Below are 20,208 nucleotides of genomic sequence, written 5' to 3' on the forward strand. Positions count from 1 at the left end.
GCAAGCTTTTACAACTGGCGGGTTCCGGCAAGTATGCGCTGTCGGTTTTAGTGCTGGCGAGTGAAGTGCGTCAGCGAATGAAATGCCACAGTTTTGCCTTTTGCTCTGAAACGGCAGCGCGTAGCCTAGATTTATGCTTTCAGTCCGAATGTAAATCTTAAACAGTATTACAATTAGTCAATCTAAAATGGTAATTGTGTATTAACAGCTGTCAACCGTGATGATATGCAAATGATTGGTCTGAACTTATTTACCCAGCAAATTTTTATTTTGGTTACGCATGCGCATCTGCGCACCACTTATGCGCATCCCTGGCCATGAAATCAAATGTGTATTTATTTGTTTGTTTATTTGTTGCATTCCATGTAGGATGTGGGGATATTCATACTTGATGATAACTCCAGTTTCAGACCATAAAGGCTTTCCGAAGCCTGGAATGATGCTATGCAGTGCTAGCTTTTAGAAACATAATTTACACACCTGTCTCTTAAATGCTTTGCTGAACAGGTTTACTCATTATGTAATTTTGGAAATTTGACTTTTCTCTCTCTCTCTCTCTCTTCATCATTAAGTGTGTACATTAACTTTGTACATGTTGGCAAAATGAAGTTTTCAAGAGGTATTTTAGCAAGTTTTCTGTGCTAATCATACTGCACAATGACTCTATGGTACAGATGACTGATTTAGCATATTACCCTGAATTCCACCCAAAATTTCATTAAAAATCTTCATATATTAAGCAACATAAATCAGATAGGAAATATGCATTTAACTGTGATGGGAGTTGCATAAAAATAAAAATGATATAAATAAATAAAATAAAATAAAAAAGTTTTTTGAAAACCGTTTTCTCAGTTTTATGGTTTAATTTGGCACATGGCACAATCAGCATGTATACATCTGGTATACATACATAAATATTAAATATATTTATACATAAATATACATACATAGCTATTAAAAAGACACTTGTTGTGGCCTCAGATTATGGTGCAGAGGATAAAACTTGTACAGACATGAACTGCTCTGCCCTCTGAATATAGGTGCTTTCAGCCTAATAATTGATAATAATGGTCATTTACACTTTCAGGTCAATGGGAGCAAAATCTTCATAAAAGCCCTATACATATATGTATGTATGCCCATATTTATATATATATTTAAAGAAACACATGTCTCTATGGTACAGATGACTGATTTAGCATATTACCCTGAATTCCACCCAAAATTTCATTAAAAATCTTCATATATTAAGCAACATAAATCAGATGGGAAATATGCATTTAACTGTGATGGAGTTGCATAAAAATAAAAATGATATAAATAAATAAAATAAAATAAAGTTTTTTGAAAACCGTTTTCTCCAGTTTTATGGTTTAATTTGGCACATGGCACAATCAGCATGTATACATCTGGTATACATACATAAATATTAAATATATTTATACATAAATATACATATAGAGCTATTAAAAAGACACTTGTTGTGGCCTCAGATTATGGTGCAGAGGATAAAACTTGTACAGACACGAACTGCTCTGCCCTCTGAATATAGGTGCTTTCAGCCTAATAATTGATAATAATGGTCATTTACACTTTCAGGTCAATGGGAGCAAAATCTTCATAAAAGCCCTATACATATATGTATGTATGCCCATATTTATATATATATTTAAAGAAACACATGTCTACACTGAAGTCAGGTTATTCAGTGTAAAGAGGCCACTGTCTCCAGTCGAGAGGAACGCTTACAAAGTCAATGGAATCATGTCAGTTAGTTCAGTTCAATCTTAAGCTATTGTTTTCTCTTGCATGTAAAATAATAGATTTATTTTGTAATAATTCTTAAGCAAAATTAGACATATGTAACTTTTTTAAAATAACAAAAAGATCTATTTCGCAAAGACAGATGACAATAGACGCAGCTGAAACATTACTTATGGTGAACAAAATCAACGCAGAAGCCCCCCCACCCCTATCACACAAATATTTAACAGAAAACATGGCAAAGGCAATCAAACACGCGCGCACACACACACACACACACACACACACACACCAGTCAAACAGTGCTCTGAGCGTTGTGTGTAAGTGTGCATTTCATGGGAATTTGACGCAGGAGCCGATAGCTAATTTTTGTAGTAAAAGATGCACTTTTCTTTAAACAAAACAATTACAGTAACTTTAAAAGTCTTTATCTCCAGTCTTGTCCAATGAAACAGTTTCAAACAAAAGATTTTCAGTGGAACCAAGAAAAAAACATGTGAGGTTATGCAACTGGAAAACGAGTTGCAGTTACCATTTCAATCCACCAGTTTCCATATTTGTCGTCTGTCTCATGGTTCCTACCACTCAAGTCAGATCGCTACGTTCCACACAAACACATCTCAGGGAAAGGATCGTCAAATTAAGAGGCAAAAAAACATCTCTTTATAAGGCATTGAAAAGAAATTGAAAAGCAAAGCAAACAATATTATGCAGATGTCACCTTAGAGGCCACTGTTTTGAAACATGTTTCCCACAAAAGACTGTGATGGGAAATAAAATGCACTTTCCTTTGTTTTTTGTTATTTATTCAAGAAAAAAGTGATTCGCCCGATTCTGCATAAAAAGGCGTTTTTTTTTGTTTGTTTTTTTAACGATGATTAGAAAAAATACTGCTTGAAACCCTCGTCCCTTTTCAAAGGAAAGAGAGCAGTTCTGTTTTGGCAGGTTTGCACAACTTGACATCTGGAAAGAACGTGTCACTGCTTTTTGCAAAAGTCTATTCAAATCATTTTGTTTCCGTCATCGTCCTGATCCCCTTCCTCTCACTTCAACGTTTTCATTAAAACCAAAGGCTTTCCCCACATCCCTCCCTTTGTCGGATCACCATAAAGCTATACACGCGTGGTGGAGTGGGAGTGTGGCAGGCCGGTGGAGTTGAAGCCAGCCGTGAAGGTGTTGTAGGGATGTAGGTTGGGCATGCCCACCAACGAGTTGGGGATCATGGTTATGGTGTTCGGCGTCATGAGTGGGATATCGTCAGGCGAGCGCCGCAGAGTCAGCGTGTAGTCGGGAAGTGAAGCGAGCCGTAACGGGTCACCGGGCGGCCCTGAGTCGCACTCGTGGTGCGTCTGGGTCACCTGCAGGGACATGATCTCTTCTTCAGGGGCGTGCCGGTTCACGTCATTGGTGGTGGTGGCTCGTGGTGGGCTGAGTTGCGGGTGCTGCTCCTGTCGGCGCTTATCCTTGCGGTAGTACAGAGCAGCAAACGCCAGAACATTGAGGAACAGCAGAGAAGCTCCCACTGCGATGGTTACGCTCAGCTCGGTGGAGTAATCCCGTGGGTTCTCCACCACCAGTGGGCCTGGTTCCTCTTCTCCGTTCCATTGCTCCTTCCCACTCTCGCTGTTGTAGGCCGGAGACATCGGAGGCCGCTTGGTGTTGAATGGCCAGGCTTTGCCGTTGGGACGTTTGGTGGACAGGGAGTTCTGAGTCGCCTCGGGTGGTGGCACTTTGGTGGTGGTGGAGGTGTAGTGGAACATATCGTGTAGGTTGTACAGATGAGGGACCAGGTGCTTCCAGAACGCCACTTTAGTGGCGCGGTAGTGATCCCGGACTCGTGGCTTGAGGCCGATGTGCAGGTACAGCTGGTCTTGCGGATTGTATTTGGACCAGGCTACCTCTTCGAAGCGATTGGCTTTAGTATGGATGAACTTGGTATCCTGAGGCACTGGTTTGTTGGGATCTCTGCAAAACAAACAGAAGATAAATTAATAAACTAAGCTGAGAAGTTTAGTCATGTAAAGTGTTGCTGCTAGAAGTTCAAGCAATACTTCACCCATTTATTGTTTATTACTACAACCATTTATGCTGCTTTTTCTCAATGAAAGCATACAGTGGGGATGTAATAATTCACTGAAATCATGATGCTATACGATTCACGACGTTTTCTCACCATTTTTTTTAAACGAAAATGAGATTTAAGGCAAATTATAAATAAAAAATGGCCCTTTTGTTATTTCTCAGGCAAAGTGCTGCACATTTCTTGATGAAAAATCTTTTATGTCAAATAACAAAAATAAAGTGAAATTTTAAATCCCAAATCAAATAAATACATGAATAATACAATATATATATATATATATATATACAGAGGCAAGATGAAAAGCAAATGCCATTTAAACTTTTCTGAAGACAGTCAGTTCCCCTCAGAGATACATTCATATAAAACCCCACCACCAACTGTATTGCGATTTGGTTAACGTCTCATCCGACTTGAATCGTCACATATTTTCATTGATTTTCAACTGGCTCAGGATGCTTGGTTACATCCCTAGTGAGTAGGTATCATTAATGTAGTCCATACAATTTATATGCTACATGCTCTCAAATCTAATTTCAGATTTCAAGAAATGCTTCAGAAGACCTGGTGTCCTACAGCAAGGGCGTAGGTTTGCTTTTGACATTGGTGGGGACCAAGCGGCAACCTCCCGCTCTCTCTCGTGAAGCCAACAAGGAGTGAATTTTTATATAACTCATCCGTTTAAATTATATTAAGCCTTAAAGTTGTGCATAATTAAGGGCGTGGTCACTTGAGTGACAGGTGGATCTACCACCGTCGAGCTAGGTGGGCGTGGTTTCAGCAACCAGCTCCCGCCTCTTTGCCCATTTTCGATTATCCGGGAGTGAAGCGCGGTGATGCGCTGCCAAGATGGCGACACGTCACGGACACTACGTCCATGTTTTTATACAGTCTATGGTGGGGACATAAGAGCAGAGCAGCCCCCCCCCTTTGCCCGCAGCTTCAAGCCATCTACAGTAAACTCTCTTTATTTATAGCGTATGGTAGCCAACATATTCATGATTTCATAATTCATAAACAGATGTTTTTTTATGTTAGTTGGCCATGTTTTACAGATAATAATTTCACAATTTTGATTTTGTGAACCAACAACATCACTGGGTGTATTTATATTTAAATAAAGTCATGCGTGATTAATCGAATTTGACCCAGGACAATTCTTAAAGAAATCTCTAGTGTTGCTGTAGTAACGAAACTTTCATGCGCATGTGATTGACAGATAAACCACACGCTCTTATTTCAGTGTTGTTTTTTTATTTTGTGCTGCAGAGTTTAGCTCCGATCCTAATCAAGTTCGGGATTACTGAAAACTTCCAGGGAAGTGTTTTGGGACAGGTTGGAGCTAAACTCAGCAGGACATTGCATTGGCCCTGCAGGAGCAGGATTGGACACTGACTCTATTTGTGCTGGATAAAGGCTTCTGCTAAATGACTACTTCACACTTTACGATATTCAGCAGGGAAATCACCATGCTTCTTTCTTCTTAACCGTGCCTTTGCTTTCTTTTCATTGAAGCACTACCTTCATTCTTGGTCAGTCTCAGCACGCATAAAGACACAAACAGCTAGCACCCTTTCTCATATCAACCCCTGGAGTCTGCGCCAATCAACAAAACAATTTGAGTCCACAGACATTCCTCATCATCACTGCACTACTATCAGTCTTGCTTCACCTTCTTGTATAAAGATGCCAGGCACTTCTTGCCAAATCATCATTTTCTATTTCTCCCCTGTGTGACATTACGTTACAGCTCATATCTCTAAGCACCTCTGCCTGCTGGGCTTCACGCATCCTCGGCTCAATCTGTATAAAAAAAAGAGATGGGCCCGAGGCTTTTAAAGTGAAACACATATGAATAAATCAACAGCTGAGATGTGCTTCAGGATGCAACTTGTTTTTGATAAAACAACAGCAGTGCATCCATTCCGTTAATTGCTTTGGGAAAGCAGTGCAGATTGCATTAACAGCGAGTGTGCTGATAGAAAGTGGACCATATTAATCTAAACGCTAAAGGGGGGATGCTGGCAAAGGGCCCTTGTATATGTGTGTTGTATTACCCTTTAGCCTCCAGGGTTCACTGTTTCTCCAACTGACATTACAAGCTCACAAAAGGCAAAGCAAGGTGTACCAACCTCCATGATACTATTGATTTATCGTCTGTATGAACATATGGCATATAAATAATCAGACATCTACTTGTTGCATTTTAGCTCCACTAGTAACTGTCCTAAGCTTTTAAGATCTCTTCAAAATATATACTACTTTGCTGGTTGCAAAAAATAAATAAATAATAATAATTTCATCAGAAACACACAGAATCGTTGGAGAAATATGCTTTTTGCTGCCACATAACAAGCAGGAGCTAACAGCTACCTTTCATCTGTGATAAAATACTGCAAGATGGAACTGGAACAATATTTCAGACTTGATCTAATGTAAAGACATCCCATGAACTAAACACTGTCTGTACTTATACTGTCTGCCAGTGGTTCTTTTTAAGCCAAGCACCACCTTTGCATATCTGTGGAAGAGTCCTATCAGAAAATGCATATAACACCATGATGACAACATTCAGAAAGGTTGAAACTGTAATTCTATGTGTTCTTATGCAAATTCAATTCAAACGCATTAATATTAAAACTATTTTAAAATTTGATAAAAGCTTTTCTGTCTAGGACTGCTCTGTCAAAGTGGTTATATTATTTGAAATCATGTTTGAAATGTTGTGCATGTCCTCATGAAAATGAGCATCTTGATGCTGCTCATACACTTACTGTAAACAGAATAATTTCTGGCTTTTTTTTGTTGATCGCTTCTCTCGCACAGAATTAAATTGTGGTGTGTGCACCAAGTGACATGTCAGTGCAGCTTCACATCATGCATTGCATATATGCACAAAGCTATATACAAATAGATCAGAAATTAGACATAAAACAATAAATAGTTAAAAAAAAAATCTAATTTGCATTATAAATGTACAAATTTACGAAGTCGTGTCATCTACAACAGTTGGAGAGCCACTTGTCTGTGCTGACACCTGTGCAGAAAATCAAGTACATCTGAGGACAGAAAAAAAACAGCTAGTTTAAAGACAAATCACATGTTTTTTTTTTGCCTTGTCTGCGCAGAGCAGAGCAGAGAAGCAAATGGAGATAGGTTAAATGTCAGCTCAGAAGCCGATAAATAACCGGTTTTATTAGGCTGGTAATGATCCCCAATGAATATTGGCAGCCAGACCATGATGACTTTGTAGCTGAATATCAGTAATTAAGTTTCAAAGAAGCAGGCAGCAGAGGTAAGGTCATATTGATCTGCCATGGTGCAACATGCCAGAGAACAGGACATCAATGAAGCTGCAGCGGCGCAGCATATATGAATTCTTGCTGCGTGGCGTGCGAGTGGCAGTCGGTGTACCTGGGGCATTCTCACTTAATAGGAAACGCTAGAATCTCAATATCACCACACGGTCTCTTAATGGTCAATCAACCGACTTGCATGACACAGTATATTTGTGTTTGCGGCTAGGTTTGCAATGCTTCTGACTGCTGATTCGAAGGTCAGTGGTGATGTTTTGGATGTGTCTTCCGAGGCTGTCGATCTGCAGTGATGACATGCTTTGTGTGGGTGTTTCACACGTGAGGGTTTAGCTCGAGATTTAATGCGTTGATGTAAATGAAGATGAATAATTATAACTAGTGCTCCCAGACAGTACTATTGCTCACACTTAAGGTTATGGATTTTTCTAAACAGTTTTTGTATTAAAAGTATTCTGTTTTAGTGAGTAACCCTTACATTACCATTTGTGATATGGACATGAATGCATTCTCAAATAATGGACAATCTCAAAGAGGAAATGTGGAATTACATTTCAAAAACAAACTCATAAGCTTAGACAGCTTAGAAATTTGATTTTCAACTTAGGGACAAACTCCAAAAGAGAAGGAATACTGGTAAACACTGAAGATTAGCCAACAGGCTGTCGATGTTTGAGTTGTTTCCTCACAAAAGCAGTTCATTTAGAGTATTAAAGGGGTCATATGATGCTGCTCAAAAGAACATTATTTTGTGTATTTGGTGTAATGAAATGTGTTTATGCGGTTTAAAGTTAAAAAAACACATTATTTTCCACATACTGTACATTATTGTTTCTCTCTTTGGATTTGAGACTTTAGTCTTTGCAACTTTACAGATCTTCTTTATGCACCAAGAGCTTGTAACACTCCAAAGAGAAAGGAAAAAATTAAATTGCATCATATGACCCCTTTAAAGACTCTTCTTCATTGACATCTATTTAAAAAAATGCCTCCTGTCTAAGGTTTCTTGTCTCCTTGCCAGTGTACTGCAGCGTTATGCTTCTTTTTGTTAACCTTGAAGGCTCCCTCTAGGGGAGGGGCTCTGATATAAGGCAGTCTGAGTCATTTAATGTTTGTGAAGTCTCATTTTTCCTGCAGTTATGGCTGTTTATACTGAGCTCATGTTTTGGTTATGTTACTGATCTCTTGCATGTTTTGTCTTTCATTTCAGATTTGTTAGCCTTATCTATTTGGACCAATGTTATTTTATTATTATTGAGATACAATTATAGTGTTTGTTTTCATTTTCATTTTCAAATTTCCTGTTTGCATTTTTTGTTAAATAATAATAATAATAATAATAATGATAGTTTTAGTACATCAAGTTAAAGTAAATGAAAATGAGAAACGTTGCCGTGGCAACTACCTGAAATAATAATAATAATAATAATAATAAAAATATATATAATAATAATCATAATAAAGTATTTTATTGTTTTAATTTTAGTTCTGTCATGACAACTCTCGGAGGGATTGGCATGGTAATGTACATGACAATGTTAATGTATTTGGTCTTAGCGGAATAGATCTGCTACGCTGCTGCTGCTGCTGCTGCTGCGGCAGAGCAAGTACCGAGACTTGCTACTGCCAATACATCCACAAGATGCTGCTGTGAGCATGTAATAAATATTGCTGCTGCAAATATAACATACATGAAATAACCCCCATATAGTGTACATGAATCACCTTGTAGCAGATCTATACAGGTGGAGCTGGGGAAGGTGGAGGGTTTCTGAAGTGCGCTGCAAAACTGCTACAGCAAACAAAAGCCAGTTATTTGAATATTAAGCAGTAAGCTCATTGGCTACCGATACAGGAGAGAACCAATCAGCTGCCATGCGACAATAATGTCGCCAGGTCAGATTGAGCTAGACCTATCGGACTGCGCCATCTAGAGTTTCATGCCAGAACTCTGTATTTAACTATAATAACCCTGATTCTGACTATTTGGATTTTGACCATGACATATTGTATGACTACTCTTTCGGATATTGGACTGCATATTTTCAATAAACTACTTCTCAAGGATTATAAAACTGCAAGTCCAATGCCTTTATTACAGTAGGTAACCATACCAGTATGTATAATAATGTCTAGTTTCCACTGAGCGGTACGGTTCATTACAGTACAGTACGGTACGCAATTATTTCCGTTTCCACTGTCAGAAGTTGTGAATGGTACCAAAATAGCAAATTTTACTGTACCACTTTTTTGGTACCCTTCCGTTGGGGTACCTAGGACAGCAAAGGGTACCAAAAGGGTGGAGCTAAACTCACCGCAGAACGTTGATTGGTTGACTAGAATCGTCACTTTTGCATGATACAAGGGGATAAAGCTTCTCCTTCACTTGTTCCGCTCTGCTGTCCATGAGTGTTGGGCTTATTTACATCAGAGTGCGCAAACACAAAAAAATATAACCGTGTATTTCATAATTTTATATTTTCACACAGACAATAGGCTAGCCGATTCTCAATATGCGTTCTTGTGGACTTGTGAAACGTCATTGCCCAAAATTTCTAAATTTTATTTTTATTATTCATTTCTAAATATTACTGTTATTGTGTCATGAAATGTAGTTTTAAGAGTTTTTCAGGCGAGAATGTAATTGTTTAAAACTCAAATCTGCAGATTATCTATAAAGATAGCGCCTATTTGAAAATTTGCTATTCCGATTTCAGAGCTCCATGCGATCAGCGGGCGCTCAGTGCTCATGCATCCGCCGAGAGCATCCTTAGCTCGGCTAGTCCTTCTGACATTTGCCGCTGGCTCTGATGTCTCTGTAGTGATTAAACATGAGATAGGCCTACAATTCGTTTTGGGTTGGCTATATTTAACAGGCATTCGTGGTCTCATGAATCTATTATTTGTTCCCGGTCATATCGTTTTGACTGAGCACAAAGTTATGTTGAAATTTATATATTTAATTTGAACTTTACTGTAGTACAGCGCTGACTTTGTAGCATACGTTTGACTGAACTGTTTGATTTTGTCTTTATTTCCTCTTATATAAGCCTCTTATACTTTGTACTTATACTTTTATAATGGCTATTATTGTTCATTAAAACTGACATTTAACAAAAAGAGGCAGAGTTGTGCTTATTGTCGCGGTTCATCGTCGACCGCTACTTTCTGGCATACACCACGCCTACCAAGTAAGGGTACTTCTGGCAGTGTTTCGCAAGCCTGATCAGGGTTACCCGTACCGAATCGTACTGTACTGTACCGTACCGCTCAGTGGAAATGAGCCATAAGTGTTTTCCCTCCCCAGTGACTGTGCTGGTGCCCTGTTCATTCCTCTAACCCACAATCTGGGAAGTGTATGTGCAAACGGAGGACGTGAATCAGCTGTCGGTGTTCTGTCAGGTCGCCCACTCAAATCAGCTCCTAAACTGCTCAAATGTTTCTATGGTTCAGGCCACTTGGGCTTGCCCAGTGAAGCAGTACTTCAGCCTCTATCAGCGCCACTCATTCAGATCTCAGGCCCTGAGAGGAATCTACTCCACCACCATTGAGATTCTGAAACTAGGTTGGACTTCCTAAACGCCATCCCGTCTGAAGATATTTTCATCAAAGAATCCGACCTTAGCAGTGCAATTTTCTAGAATCCTAGTAGCAAATTAAGTCTGGACTAAAATGGTAATTTAATTAGTTTTTTTTTAAATTAGTGGTGCTTGCTAAGGCTAATTGCTTGTACTTCTAAACCCCTTAGTATTAAACTTTTGTGCACTCTTTGATTCTTTTTATTTTTCATTTTTTTTGAGGAGAGGTGTGCTGGTGATCAGTGATCATGCTTACCATTTTCAGCTGATGAACAATAAATCGGACAAAAAAAATGATTATAAAAATGATTATAGACTCACAGATAGACTATGTCTAGAATGTCACAGAAAATTTGGTGTGGACCCTTGACTTCAGCCAGTAAGCCATAGCAAAAAGCCACTTGAAAAACTTACCTTTACAGACATAGAGAAACTAAAAGAGAAAGAAAGAAAGAAAGAAAGAAAGAAAGAAAGAAAGAAAGAAAGAAAGAAAGAATTGGTTTCACTTTTGGAAAAACCCACGTTAAATTAATGAAAAAAACATAAAAGTATTTTTTTCATATAGCAGTCATAGCAGAATAAATCTAATGAATATGACAAGGTGAAAACGAGTCAGAGTTAATTTGATGGGGCTGCATTGATTATTCATCAGTCTAATTTGCCGCGCTTGGTTGACTGTGGACATTGAGACACCAAATCCGATGGGGCATCATAAAAGCCTTCCACTTCAGTGTCTTAGCGTACTTTGGTCAGGGTCACTTATTTCCATGAAAACTCCATCTTCAACTGAATGGCACTGATTCTAACTCAAGGTAGTGCATGCACTTTTAATTTGAAAGTTTTCTATCAAGGGGTTATTTATAAATAGGCTCCAGGACGTAGTGTGCACTGCTTTGTGTGGTTTTTCATTTTACGGTGCATTTCAAGGTCCACACACAACTGGCTTCGCTTTTGAAAGATGCAGTGTTACATTTCGATTTTTTTCTGATCTCTCATTGCTGTTCTCAAGGTCAGCAGATAGAATATATTACATAAAACAGCATGACAGAGAGAGAGGATGCTTTCAAAGAACCTTGCTGTTCAGCTCATAAAGTTTAAACTGCTGTGGTTAAAAGTTCAGAGAGTCAGTGGCTGGTCACATTACTTTCTCAATTCCTCACAGAACAAGAAAAAAGATAATTAGCGGTGCTTGATAAGGCTACTGTTATTCATACTTAGGGTTAGGAATGTGAATAGATGATGATATTGAGAGCAAAAGCATGATTGTGAGTATGATATTGCTCTTATATTGATTTTTAACACTTTAACAAAGTTAATATTGATAATTAACATTTTAGACACAATATTGCCAGTTACTTTTATTACATGTCTATTTGTGTTCCCCAAGTGAAAATAGTCCAAGCAGGATCAACTTCTTTACGTAACAAGTTATGGGTTTTTGTTCCTTAATGGCATTTTGTATTGAATGTAAACTTGTAGTGTAGTCCATCTTATTTTTTTTACATGCAGATAATATTAATGAAATAAAAGACCACTTAAGTGTTCTTAAAGAGACTACACTTTCTTAAACTTATATACACTTTTAAAGTACACATTTTTGAAAAATGTCAATTAAAAGTTTTACAAATTAAAAGTACATTTTAATTAATTAATTTTTGATAATATTTTGTTGTGTTTTAAATGAGTACACTTGACTAACCTAGAAAACACTTGTAAAGTACTTTAAAGTATAATTTTAACTGCTGAGCCAATTTTGGTGAAAATAGGACAGACCATCAAGGACGAGTTCGAAAAAGTAGATTTTTTCTCAAAATTAAAATTTTTCCAAAAATCTTGACCAGTAGAAATGTAAATTTTGGTATGCATTCGACTCGGCACGAGCCAAAGTATCAAGAGGAAAAAATAATTTTGCTTCTGGATCTTACGGTTCAAAAGTTATTAGCAGAAATACAAGTGCAAATTTGGCCTATTGGTGGCGCTAAAGAGTTTGAGATAGAGACTCCAAATTTGCTGTGGTTAATAATGAGACTGTCCTCTATCTGTGTGCCAAATTTCATAACTTACCCACAAGCAGTTCTATGGGCTGCCATAGACTTCCAAAGTGGAAGAAGAAGAAGAAGACAGACACATACAATAGGTGCCTTCGTTGCTATAACATACAAGTTTCAATAGAAATTACATATTTTAATTTACCATAATAAATGCTTGCCAGTACATTCGGACAGTAGACTTTAATATTTCAAAGATAATACAATTTTGTAATTATATATAAAGATGTACTTAAGTTCAACTAACTGCTTTTAAGATCAATTTAAACTATAATACATATTGGTTTAATTGCAATTAACATTCAGTGAAATCTTCCGAAATCTTTATATTCAGTTCACACTATATTCTTTTAAAGTATATTATCTCTGTAATATGTACTCGTATTAAGTATTAATTCTGTCAAACGGACTCTTAGAAGACAGTAAACCAGCCCTAGCAAACATCCAGGATACCCTAGCAACTGCATAGCAACACTGCAAAATGTCTTCAGAAACTTTGGAACCTGCTGCCATATAACCCCAGCATTGTAATGGTGACTTTTACATGGGCAATCAAAACTTTTTAAAATGTTTATTTGTCAATAAAATTAGGCTCAAATCGTGAACCATAATGCACAAAAAAGATCTTGAAATGTATTAGAACATCTCTAACATCTAACATCACTGTCAGGGAGATTCTCCGTCAGTAAGCCAAAAAGAAGGCAATGATTTTGAAGTAATACAGGTAGCTGCAGGACACGGGCCCCTGTGCATTCTTCATTATGACTGCTATTGATCGGATGGGTGAGGTGAGTGATGGTCAACGTGTGTCCTGACTCCTGTCCGGCGCTGATCGCTCAGCTCTCCTCTGATGATGCTTCAACTCATTACATTCGACATGCAGCGTAGCGTCCGGTGTCTCTCAAGATCCTACGCAGGATCCTTCTTTACTTTCTCCATAGCAAATCTGCATATTGCCAACATATTTCCTACAGTAACAAGTGCTAGGCTTAATTGAGAAGGCAGTGAGACTTTTAAACAAAATAAACACAATCCCTTTTTCTCTGCTGTAGTCTAGGAACGACAAAACAAGCGGATGCGGGAAGCAATTTAGCTCAAAGACAGAGAAAGTGATAGGCTTGGCCTTGGGTGCAGGGTCAACTGATATTCAAGAGACCGTTTCCGTCTGGGTGTAGCGGTGAGGGAAACCGCTCATTAAGATGCAGCATTGAAATTATTATTTTTGTTTTCACAATCATGAGGCAGATACGACAAGACAGCGAGAGTTAATGAGCATCTGCTTGCCATTCAGATGAAGTACAGGCAACAGAATTTCAATAAGACGGACGTCGATACAAAGGCATCGATAAAACACAAAATGCAAGGCATGTCAAATCATTGAGCGATTACAGTCAAGCTGGCACGTGCGGAGCCAACTCTTATTTATTAATCATGGCTTATTGATTATTGATTAATCATGTTTTATTCTTTGAGTGGACTTGCCAATGTCATGAAAAAACAGCATCATGAAAAAACATGGGGTTTTCAAACAGAAATATCTGAATTCATCCCAGCAGGCCTCAGCATTTCTGAGAGAGGCTTGTGTTCTTGTTACAAGCAAGCATGAAGGGGGATGCAGAGAAAATAGGAGGACAAAAGGAAAAGCACAACAGTATTCTGCTCAGCAATGTCTCGGGCTCAGCACAGCATGGGCTGTTTGACTGGAGGCTGAATGATACAGTAGAAGAATATAGAGGAAACAGCCCCTGTCCATCAAATGCTAGCTCTACAATCTCCATAGAAATGCAGACGGCAGCATTCGAGGTCCATTTGTAGCCTGAACAAAAGCGATATGCACCGACAATTCAGTTATCAAGTGAGAAGAAGGTTCTTGTATGCTTTTGTTTTTTTTGCAGGACTAACGGCGACGGGTTAACACTTGATACATTAATTAGGGTGCTAATGTATTACACTTTTACTGTTAATAGCCAGCTGAGAAAAAACCCTGTCTAAAAACCCTTTGAGATTTGAATTCAATTGAACAGTACTACACTTGGCAGCATTTTACCAGTATTCTTTCATTCATTTCAGAGATTAATGCTTTTTAATAAATGTCCCAAAAACAGATACAATGTCTATTTGGACTTTTCTTCAAAAAGACCTGTTAGGAGTAAGAAATATGTAATTACGCCTAAAAAAAAAAAAAAAAAAAAAAAAAACCTTAAGAAAAGAAAAGAGCAAATTTCAAATGAAAGTTCTTTCCTAAGAATAGATTACCAAAAATTAAGCTTATTAGTACTCTGTATTAGTGGTCGACCGATATTGTTTTTTTGCCGGCCGATGCCGATATCTTGGAAAGCGGGGTGGCCGATGGCCGATATAAAGCCGATATAATTATTTATTTTAATTCATATTTAAGAAATTTGAAATCATTTGAAAAGTGATGAAAAAAATTAATGTGTTAAATAAACATACTTATGTTTTAGATGACAAAGTATTTTTCACAAATAAATAAATATTTAATAAAAATGTAATTAAAAAGGAAGTAAACTGTAACTCAGTATTCTGGGAAGTTTGTGTGCATTGGGAATCATATTTTTTCAAATAAAGCCAAGGTACATAATATAACATTCACCTATTCGACTCCAGGTTCCATATTTACGTATGTATTTGGCTCGGGTACAAGTGTCCAATTTAGAGAGATGCCAGGGAGTGCTATCTAGGTCATCATCACTTGGAGAAGCTGTAAGCACACTTCACATGCTGTAGTGCACATTTGTGGCTGTATCCCAGCATGCATCAGCACTAAACCAGAGAGTTTGCTGGTTAAGATGGAAGTGATGATTTGTGTACTTTATGCGATTGAGAGGTTCATTATCCTGGCATCTAATCCTTCGCTCTGTACAAGCCGACTGCTAAGCAGTATCCTATATAATCCGCTCCTCACAATAGAGCCACACAAATGGAGCAACTCTATGGGCAGTAATATCAGAAACTCAGCACATAAAATGCATTCTATAATGCCAGTTCAGTTGGAAGCCATTAGATGAATGACTGCAAGAGGTGTTTGTGATGTAATAAATAATCTGAAAGGATGCTTTTAAAGGGGTCATATGATGCTGCTAAAAAGAACATTATTTTGTGTATTTGGTGTAATGAAATGTGTTTATGCGGTTTAAAGTAAAAAAAACACATTATTTTCCACATACTGTACATTATTGTTTCTCCTCTATGCCCCGCCTTTTTGAAACGCGTCGATTTTTACAAAACTAATCGGTCTGAAAAGCGAGGTGTGCTCTGATTAGCCAGCTATCCAGTGCGTTATGATTGGCCGAATACCTCAAGCGTGAGACGGAAATGTTACGCCCCTCACATACTGTTGATGCCGTGTCAGGCCGGAGCGACGAGACATAAACATGAAAACCCATTACAAATTTGTTTGCATCCAGTGGGGACATAATTACTGATTATAATGACTTATAAGAAAGGAAAAAATGAAATCGCATCATATGACCCCTTTAAAATGGCAGATAGGATACAGCAGGGGTTGAGGCTACTGTGAGTGATTATTTTATGGACAGTGTGTTTTTAAAGCTAGATAGGAGATGGTTTCATGTCTTCACGTCAAAATATATGTTCAAGACATGACATTTTAGAAATTGGAAATAAACTTTGAGGCCATCAATTTAATAGTGGATTAAAATCATAGACTGTATAAAAACATGGACGTAGTGTCCGTGACGTCACCCGTAGGTTTCTGAAGAGCGTTTTTGAAGCCTAAAGTGGGCGGAGCCGGCCGTCTCACTTCCGTGTTGGTTTCACGAGAGAGAGCGGAAGGTTGCTGCTTGGTTAAAATGGACAAACTTGGATAAACATGTACACATTTACAATTTATAGTCTTTCTGTTATGACAAAACAGACCATAAATATTGATGAATCATCTTGCAGGTTTGTATTTTTTGTCCAATAAAATGTTCTCTATAATGAGAATGTCCTCTAAATTGAATATATCATGTGTTTTCAACAAGCAATAGAAAGTAGTCGTGGTTGGTGTGTCATGTTTTATTTTCTTTCCCAACCATCAAGTGGCAAAACAAGTGGTTTGTTTTGAACGTATATTTACTGTTTTAATTCATGATACAACTCAAGTGTGATTTGATCAGGCCATGGCATAAAATATTGGCTATTTTAAAAAAGAAATGAGCCCTTCAATGTGTTCCTCCCTAACTTCCTGTTTCAATATCAGAAATAAGGCTGGGTATTTCCACAGATTCAATTAAATTTGATTCTGATCTTGACTCGATTTGCTATCAATTCATTTGGATATATCAGTTACAATAGAGGGAACTACACTGAACTACAGGGAACCCTGCCAGTTGGTATTTAAAATGACCAAATTAAATTCAATTGCAATTTATAACACACACACACACACACACACACACGTATATATATTCAAACATTCAAATTGCACATCAATTCATTCATTCATTCATTCATTCAATAACTAATAAGTTATTTTATAATAAAATTGACAGAATTTGAATTTGACAGACTCATATAAAAAGTTACAATACTGAATATTTAAGAAACAATATTGTGATTGTTAAAAAGAGGATCGATTCAAATCTATTAATTTATATTGTCAAACCAGACCTAATAGGAAATACATCAAAATCCACTCACCAAACAATTTCATTTTTTTTCGCTGAGAAAATCTGGCAGTCTAACTGAGAAAATTATTACCCTGTGGGGGGAAATCAGTGTTTCTCGTACAAATGTCCCATGCCCTTGAGCTAATTTGACATTTTCTGGACAGATGTTGTTCTGAACCGTTCTCTGATATGCCTGCAGAATGTTGACTTGAGCATTCAGCGTAAAAAATAGTCTGCGGTACTCAGCCATTAGCATTTCCTCTCTGCGTATGTTATTTTTGGCTACACCTAGTGTGCACTTAACAGTTAAAGAATGATTTATAAATGTCAAGGGGTGTCATTTTTATTGTGACTGGTAAAAGTAGAGAAGCAGCAGCATGACCAATCAATTTTTCTCAGTAACAGCAGTTGTCAAATTAGATTTGTGTTGTTAGAGCTGATTACAAGCATTATAGATCTGATACAGATCTATAATGCTTTTTGCTGTAGGCAGGATTGAGCAGGAAGGAGAAGGGGGAGCGAGAGAGGATTCGTTGTTGAGTATGCGGTCACCTGGGGTGGCAGTGATCATCTGAAGAGAGGGGTTTTGATCGATATTACTGAGGGACAGAAATGCGATAAGTTCCACTGATAATTCTCTCTGCACGTGGTCTCAAGCACCATTCATACAGTATGCTGTAAACATCAGTACTCTGCAACATATTTTACTCAAGGATGACAAAAAAAAGTGGTACTTACCGTACATGTACTTTCAGTTGCACACTAGTGGTACATAAATATACTGCCACATTTCGGTATTATCAGCAATGTCTGATAATCGTACCCACTTGTTACCTCCTCATAGCGTCAGTTCTCTACCAACAATCTTGTCAGCGAATAATCTGATTTCTGTGAATTTTAAGTAAAAATAAACCTATTGACAGACATGTATTCTCACTGTATGGAAAAGAGCAGCTTCAACATTTGGTTCTATAGTAAAGGAAAAATCGAATGAGTTTGAGCTACATGAGTGTGGGTAGATGGTCACAAAATGTTGTATTTAATGCAAATGATCTGCAGGAGGTGCACATTTATTTAACTCACCAAATTTTTGGTCTCATTTAAATGGCCATGACACGTTTGTCTATTAAAGGGCATCTATTATGCTTTTTTTGGTTTGACCTTTCCTAATATAGCTGGTTGTGCATGTAAATGATCTGCAAAGTTACAAAACACAAACTCCACACCAAAGGGAGTTCATCTCTCAAACAGAAAATAATAAGACTTTCGAATAATGGTTCATCAGTTTATAAGTAACTATGCAGGAAGTAATGCGGGACAAGTGAGTAAAACAACCTTAAGCTACTTATTCTGCTTCAGCTACTACTATTAACTAATATAGAAACAGGATTAACTAATCAGTAAGTAATAGCGAATTTAGGACTGAGATAGTTCCATATTAGGTAATTACTTAATGAGATTAAACTCATTAAGGTGCACTATGCAGGATTTTCGTTTACTGTTTGTAAACATTCAAACTTGGCATGCAAACTTGATCGGCGGGCTTAACACTGCCAGAAGCCACACCCCCTGCCCCTGACATGACATCAGTTACCAGAACAGACACAGTCCAACCAGCAGCAGCATCACATGAGACAGAGAAGATGAATGATGATGTGCATTGCAAATATATACATATATACATATGTTTATCATGCATAATGGCATTGTGTGTGTGTGTGTGTGTGTGTGTGAGCGAACAGTTATGCTAATAATTAGATGACTGGCTGTAATTTGTGAGTGAGTTTAACCATCTTCAGTCTAGCTCACTAATAAACAATAATTATGTGTCATCATAAAAATTTAATCCTGATGCCTAGTAATTTGTCAAGTTACAGTTATCAGTCAATAAGACAATAGCAACATTAGCAAATTGTGTTTGCGTTGATACAAGACACAGACGACACGGTAACACTTTAGAATAATGGTCTATTGTTAACAAGTAACTATGCAGGAAGTAATAGGTAGTACTACATTAACACTTAAATTAATACTATTAACTAATAGAGAAGCAAGATTAACTAAGCAGTAAGTAGTAGCAAATTTAGGACAAAGGTAGTTACTTATTAGATATTTGATAATTATTAAATAAAAATATCCTCATTGAGAACTACTTGTGAACTATGACCAGTTAATAAAGTCTAATAAGTAACTACCTTTGTCCTAAATTTGCTACTACTTACTGCTTAGTTAATCTTGCTTCTCTATTAGTTAATAGTATTAAGTTAAGTGTTAATGTAGTACTACCTATTACTTCCTGCATAGTTACTTGTTAACAACGGACCATTATTCTAAAGTGTTACCGACGACACATCTACTGACCAATGGTTGCAGCTCAGAAATATCCCAAACACAGCAATAGAAGAATTGAAAAATAAATAAATAAAAGATAGATATATAGATAGATTAAATGAGTCTATACTTTTTTGGGATTCATATTTTTTGAGAAAATCCTGCATAGTGCACCTTTTAATAACTATAACAAATTATAAAGGATTATCAGTTAATTACTAACCACAATATAAATGTGTCTGGGATGTCAGCAGTTGTCTGTTTTACCGTGAACACGGTCATAAAATGCACCGCTAATTACCGTATTGGCCCGAATATAAGACGACCCTGATTATAAGACGACCCCCCTTTTTCCAGATGTATCTTTTGGAAAAAGGCTTTTTAAAAACCAAATCTTGTTTTTTCTCAGTAAAACACATTTTGTCTTCAATTATTTTCATATTGCATATTTTTCCT

At 37.4% G+C, this 20,208-nt stretch overlaps 1 protein-coding gene across 1 annotated transcript in view; it reads right to left on the reverse strand.

Annotated features, from left to right (window-relative positions):
* Positions 1-1,444: 1,444 nt before the first annotated feature.
* The window catches only part of LOC107733406 (neuroligin-3-like), an 87,295-nt gene continuing 68,531 nt past the window's right edge, over positions 1,445-20,208 (reverse strand). Inside the window, exon 4 of the mRNA XM_016545006.1 lies at positions 1,445-3,732. Within this exon, the coding sequence (XP_016400492.1) occupies positions 2,880-3,732 (853 nt within the window). The 3' untranslated portion in view covers positions 1,445-2,879. The remainder of the gene's footprint in view (positions 3,733-20,208) is intronic.

Source organism: Sinocyclocheilus rhinocerous, unplaced genomic scaffold (genome assembly GCF_001515625.1).
Source record: "Sinocyclocheilus rhinocerous isolate Xijiao unplaced genomic scaffold, SAMN03320098_v1.1 scaffold460, whole genome shotgun sequence".
NCBI lineage: Eukaryota > Metazoa > Chordata > Actinopteri > Cypriniformes > Cyprinidae > Sinocyclocheilus > Sinocyclocheilus rhinocerous.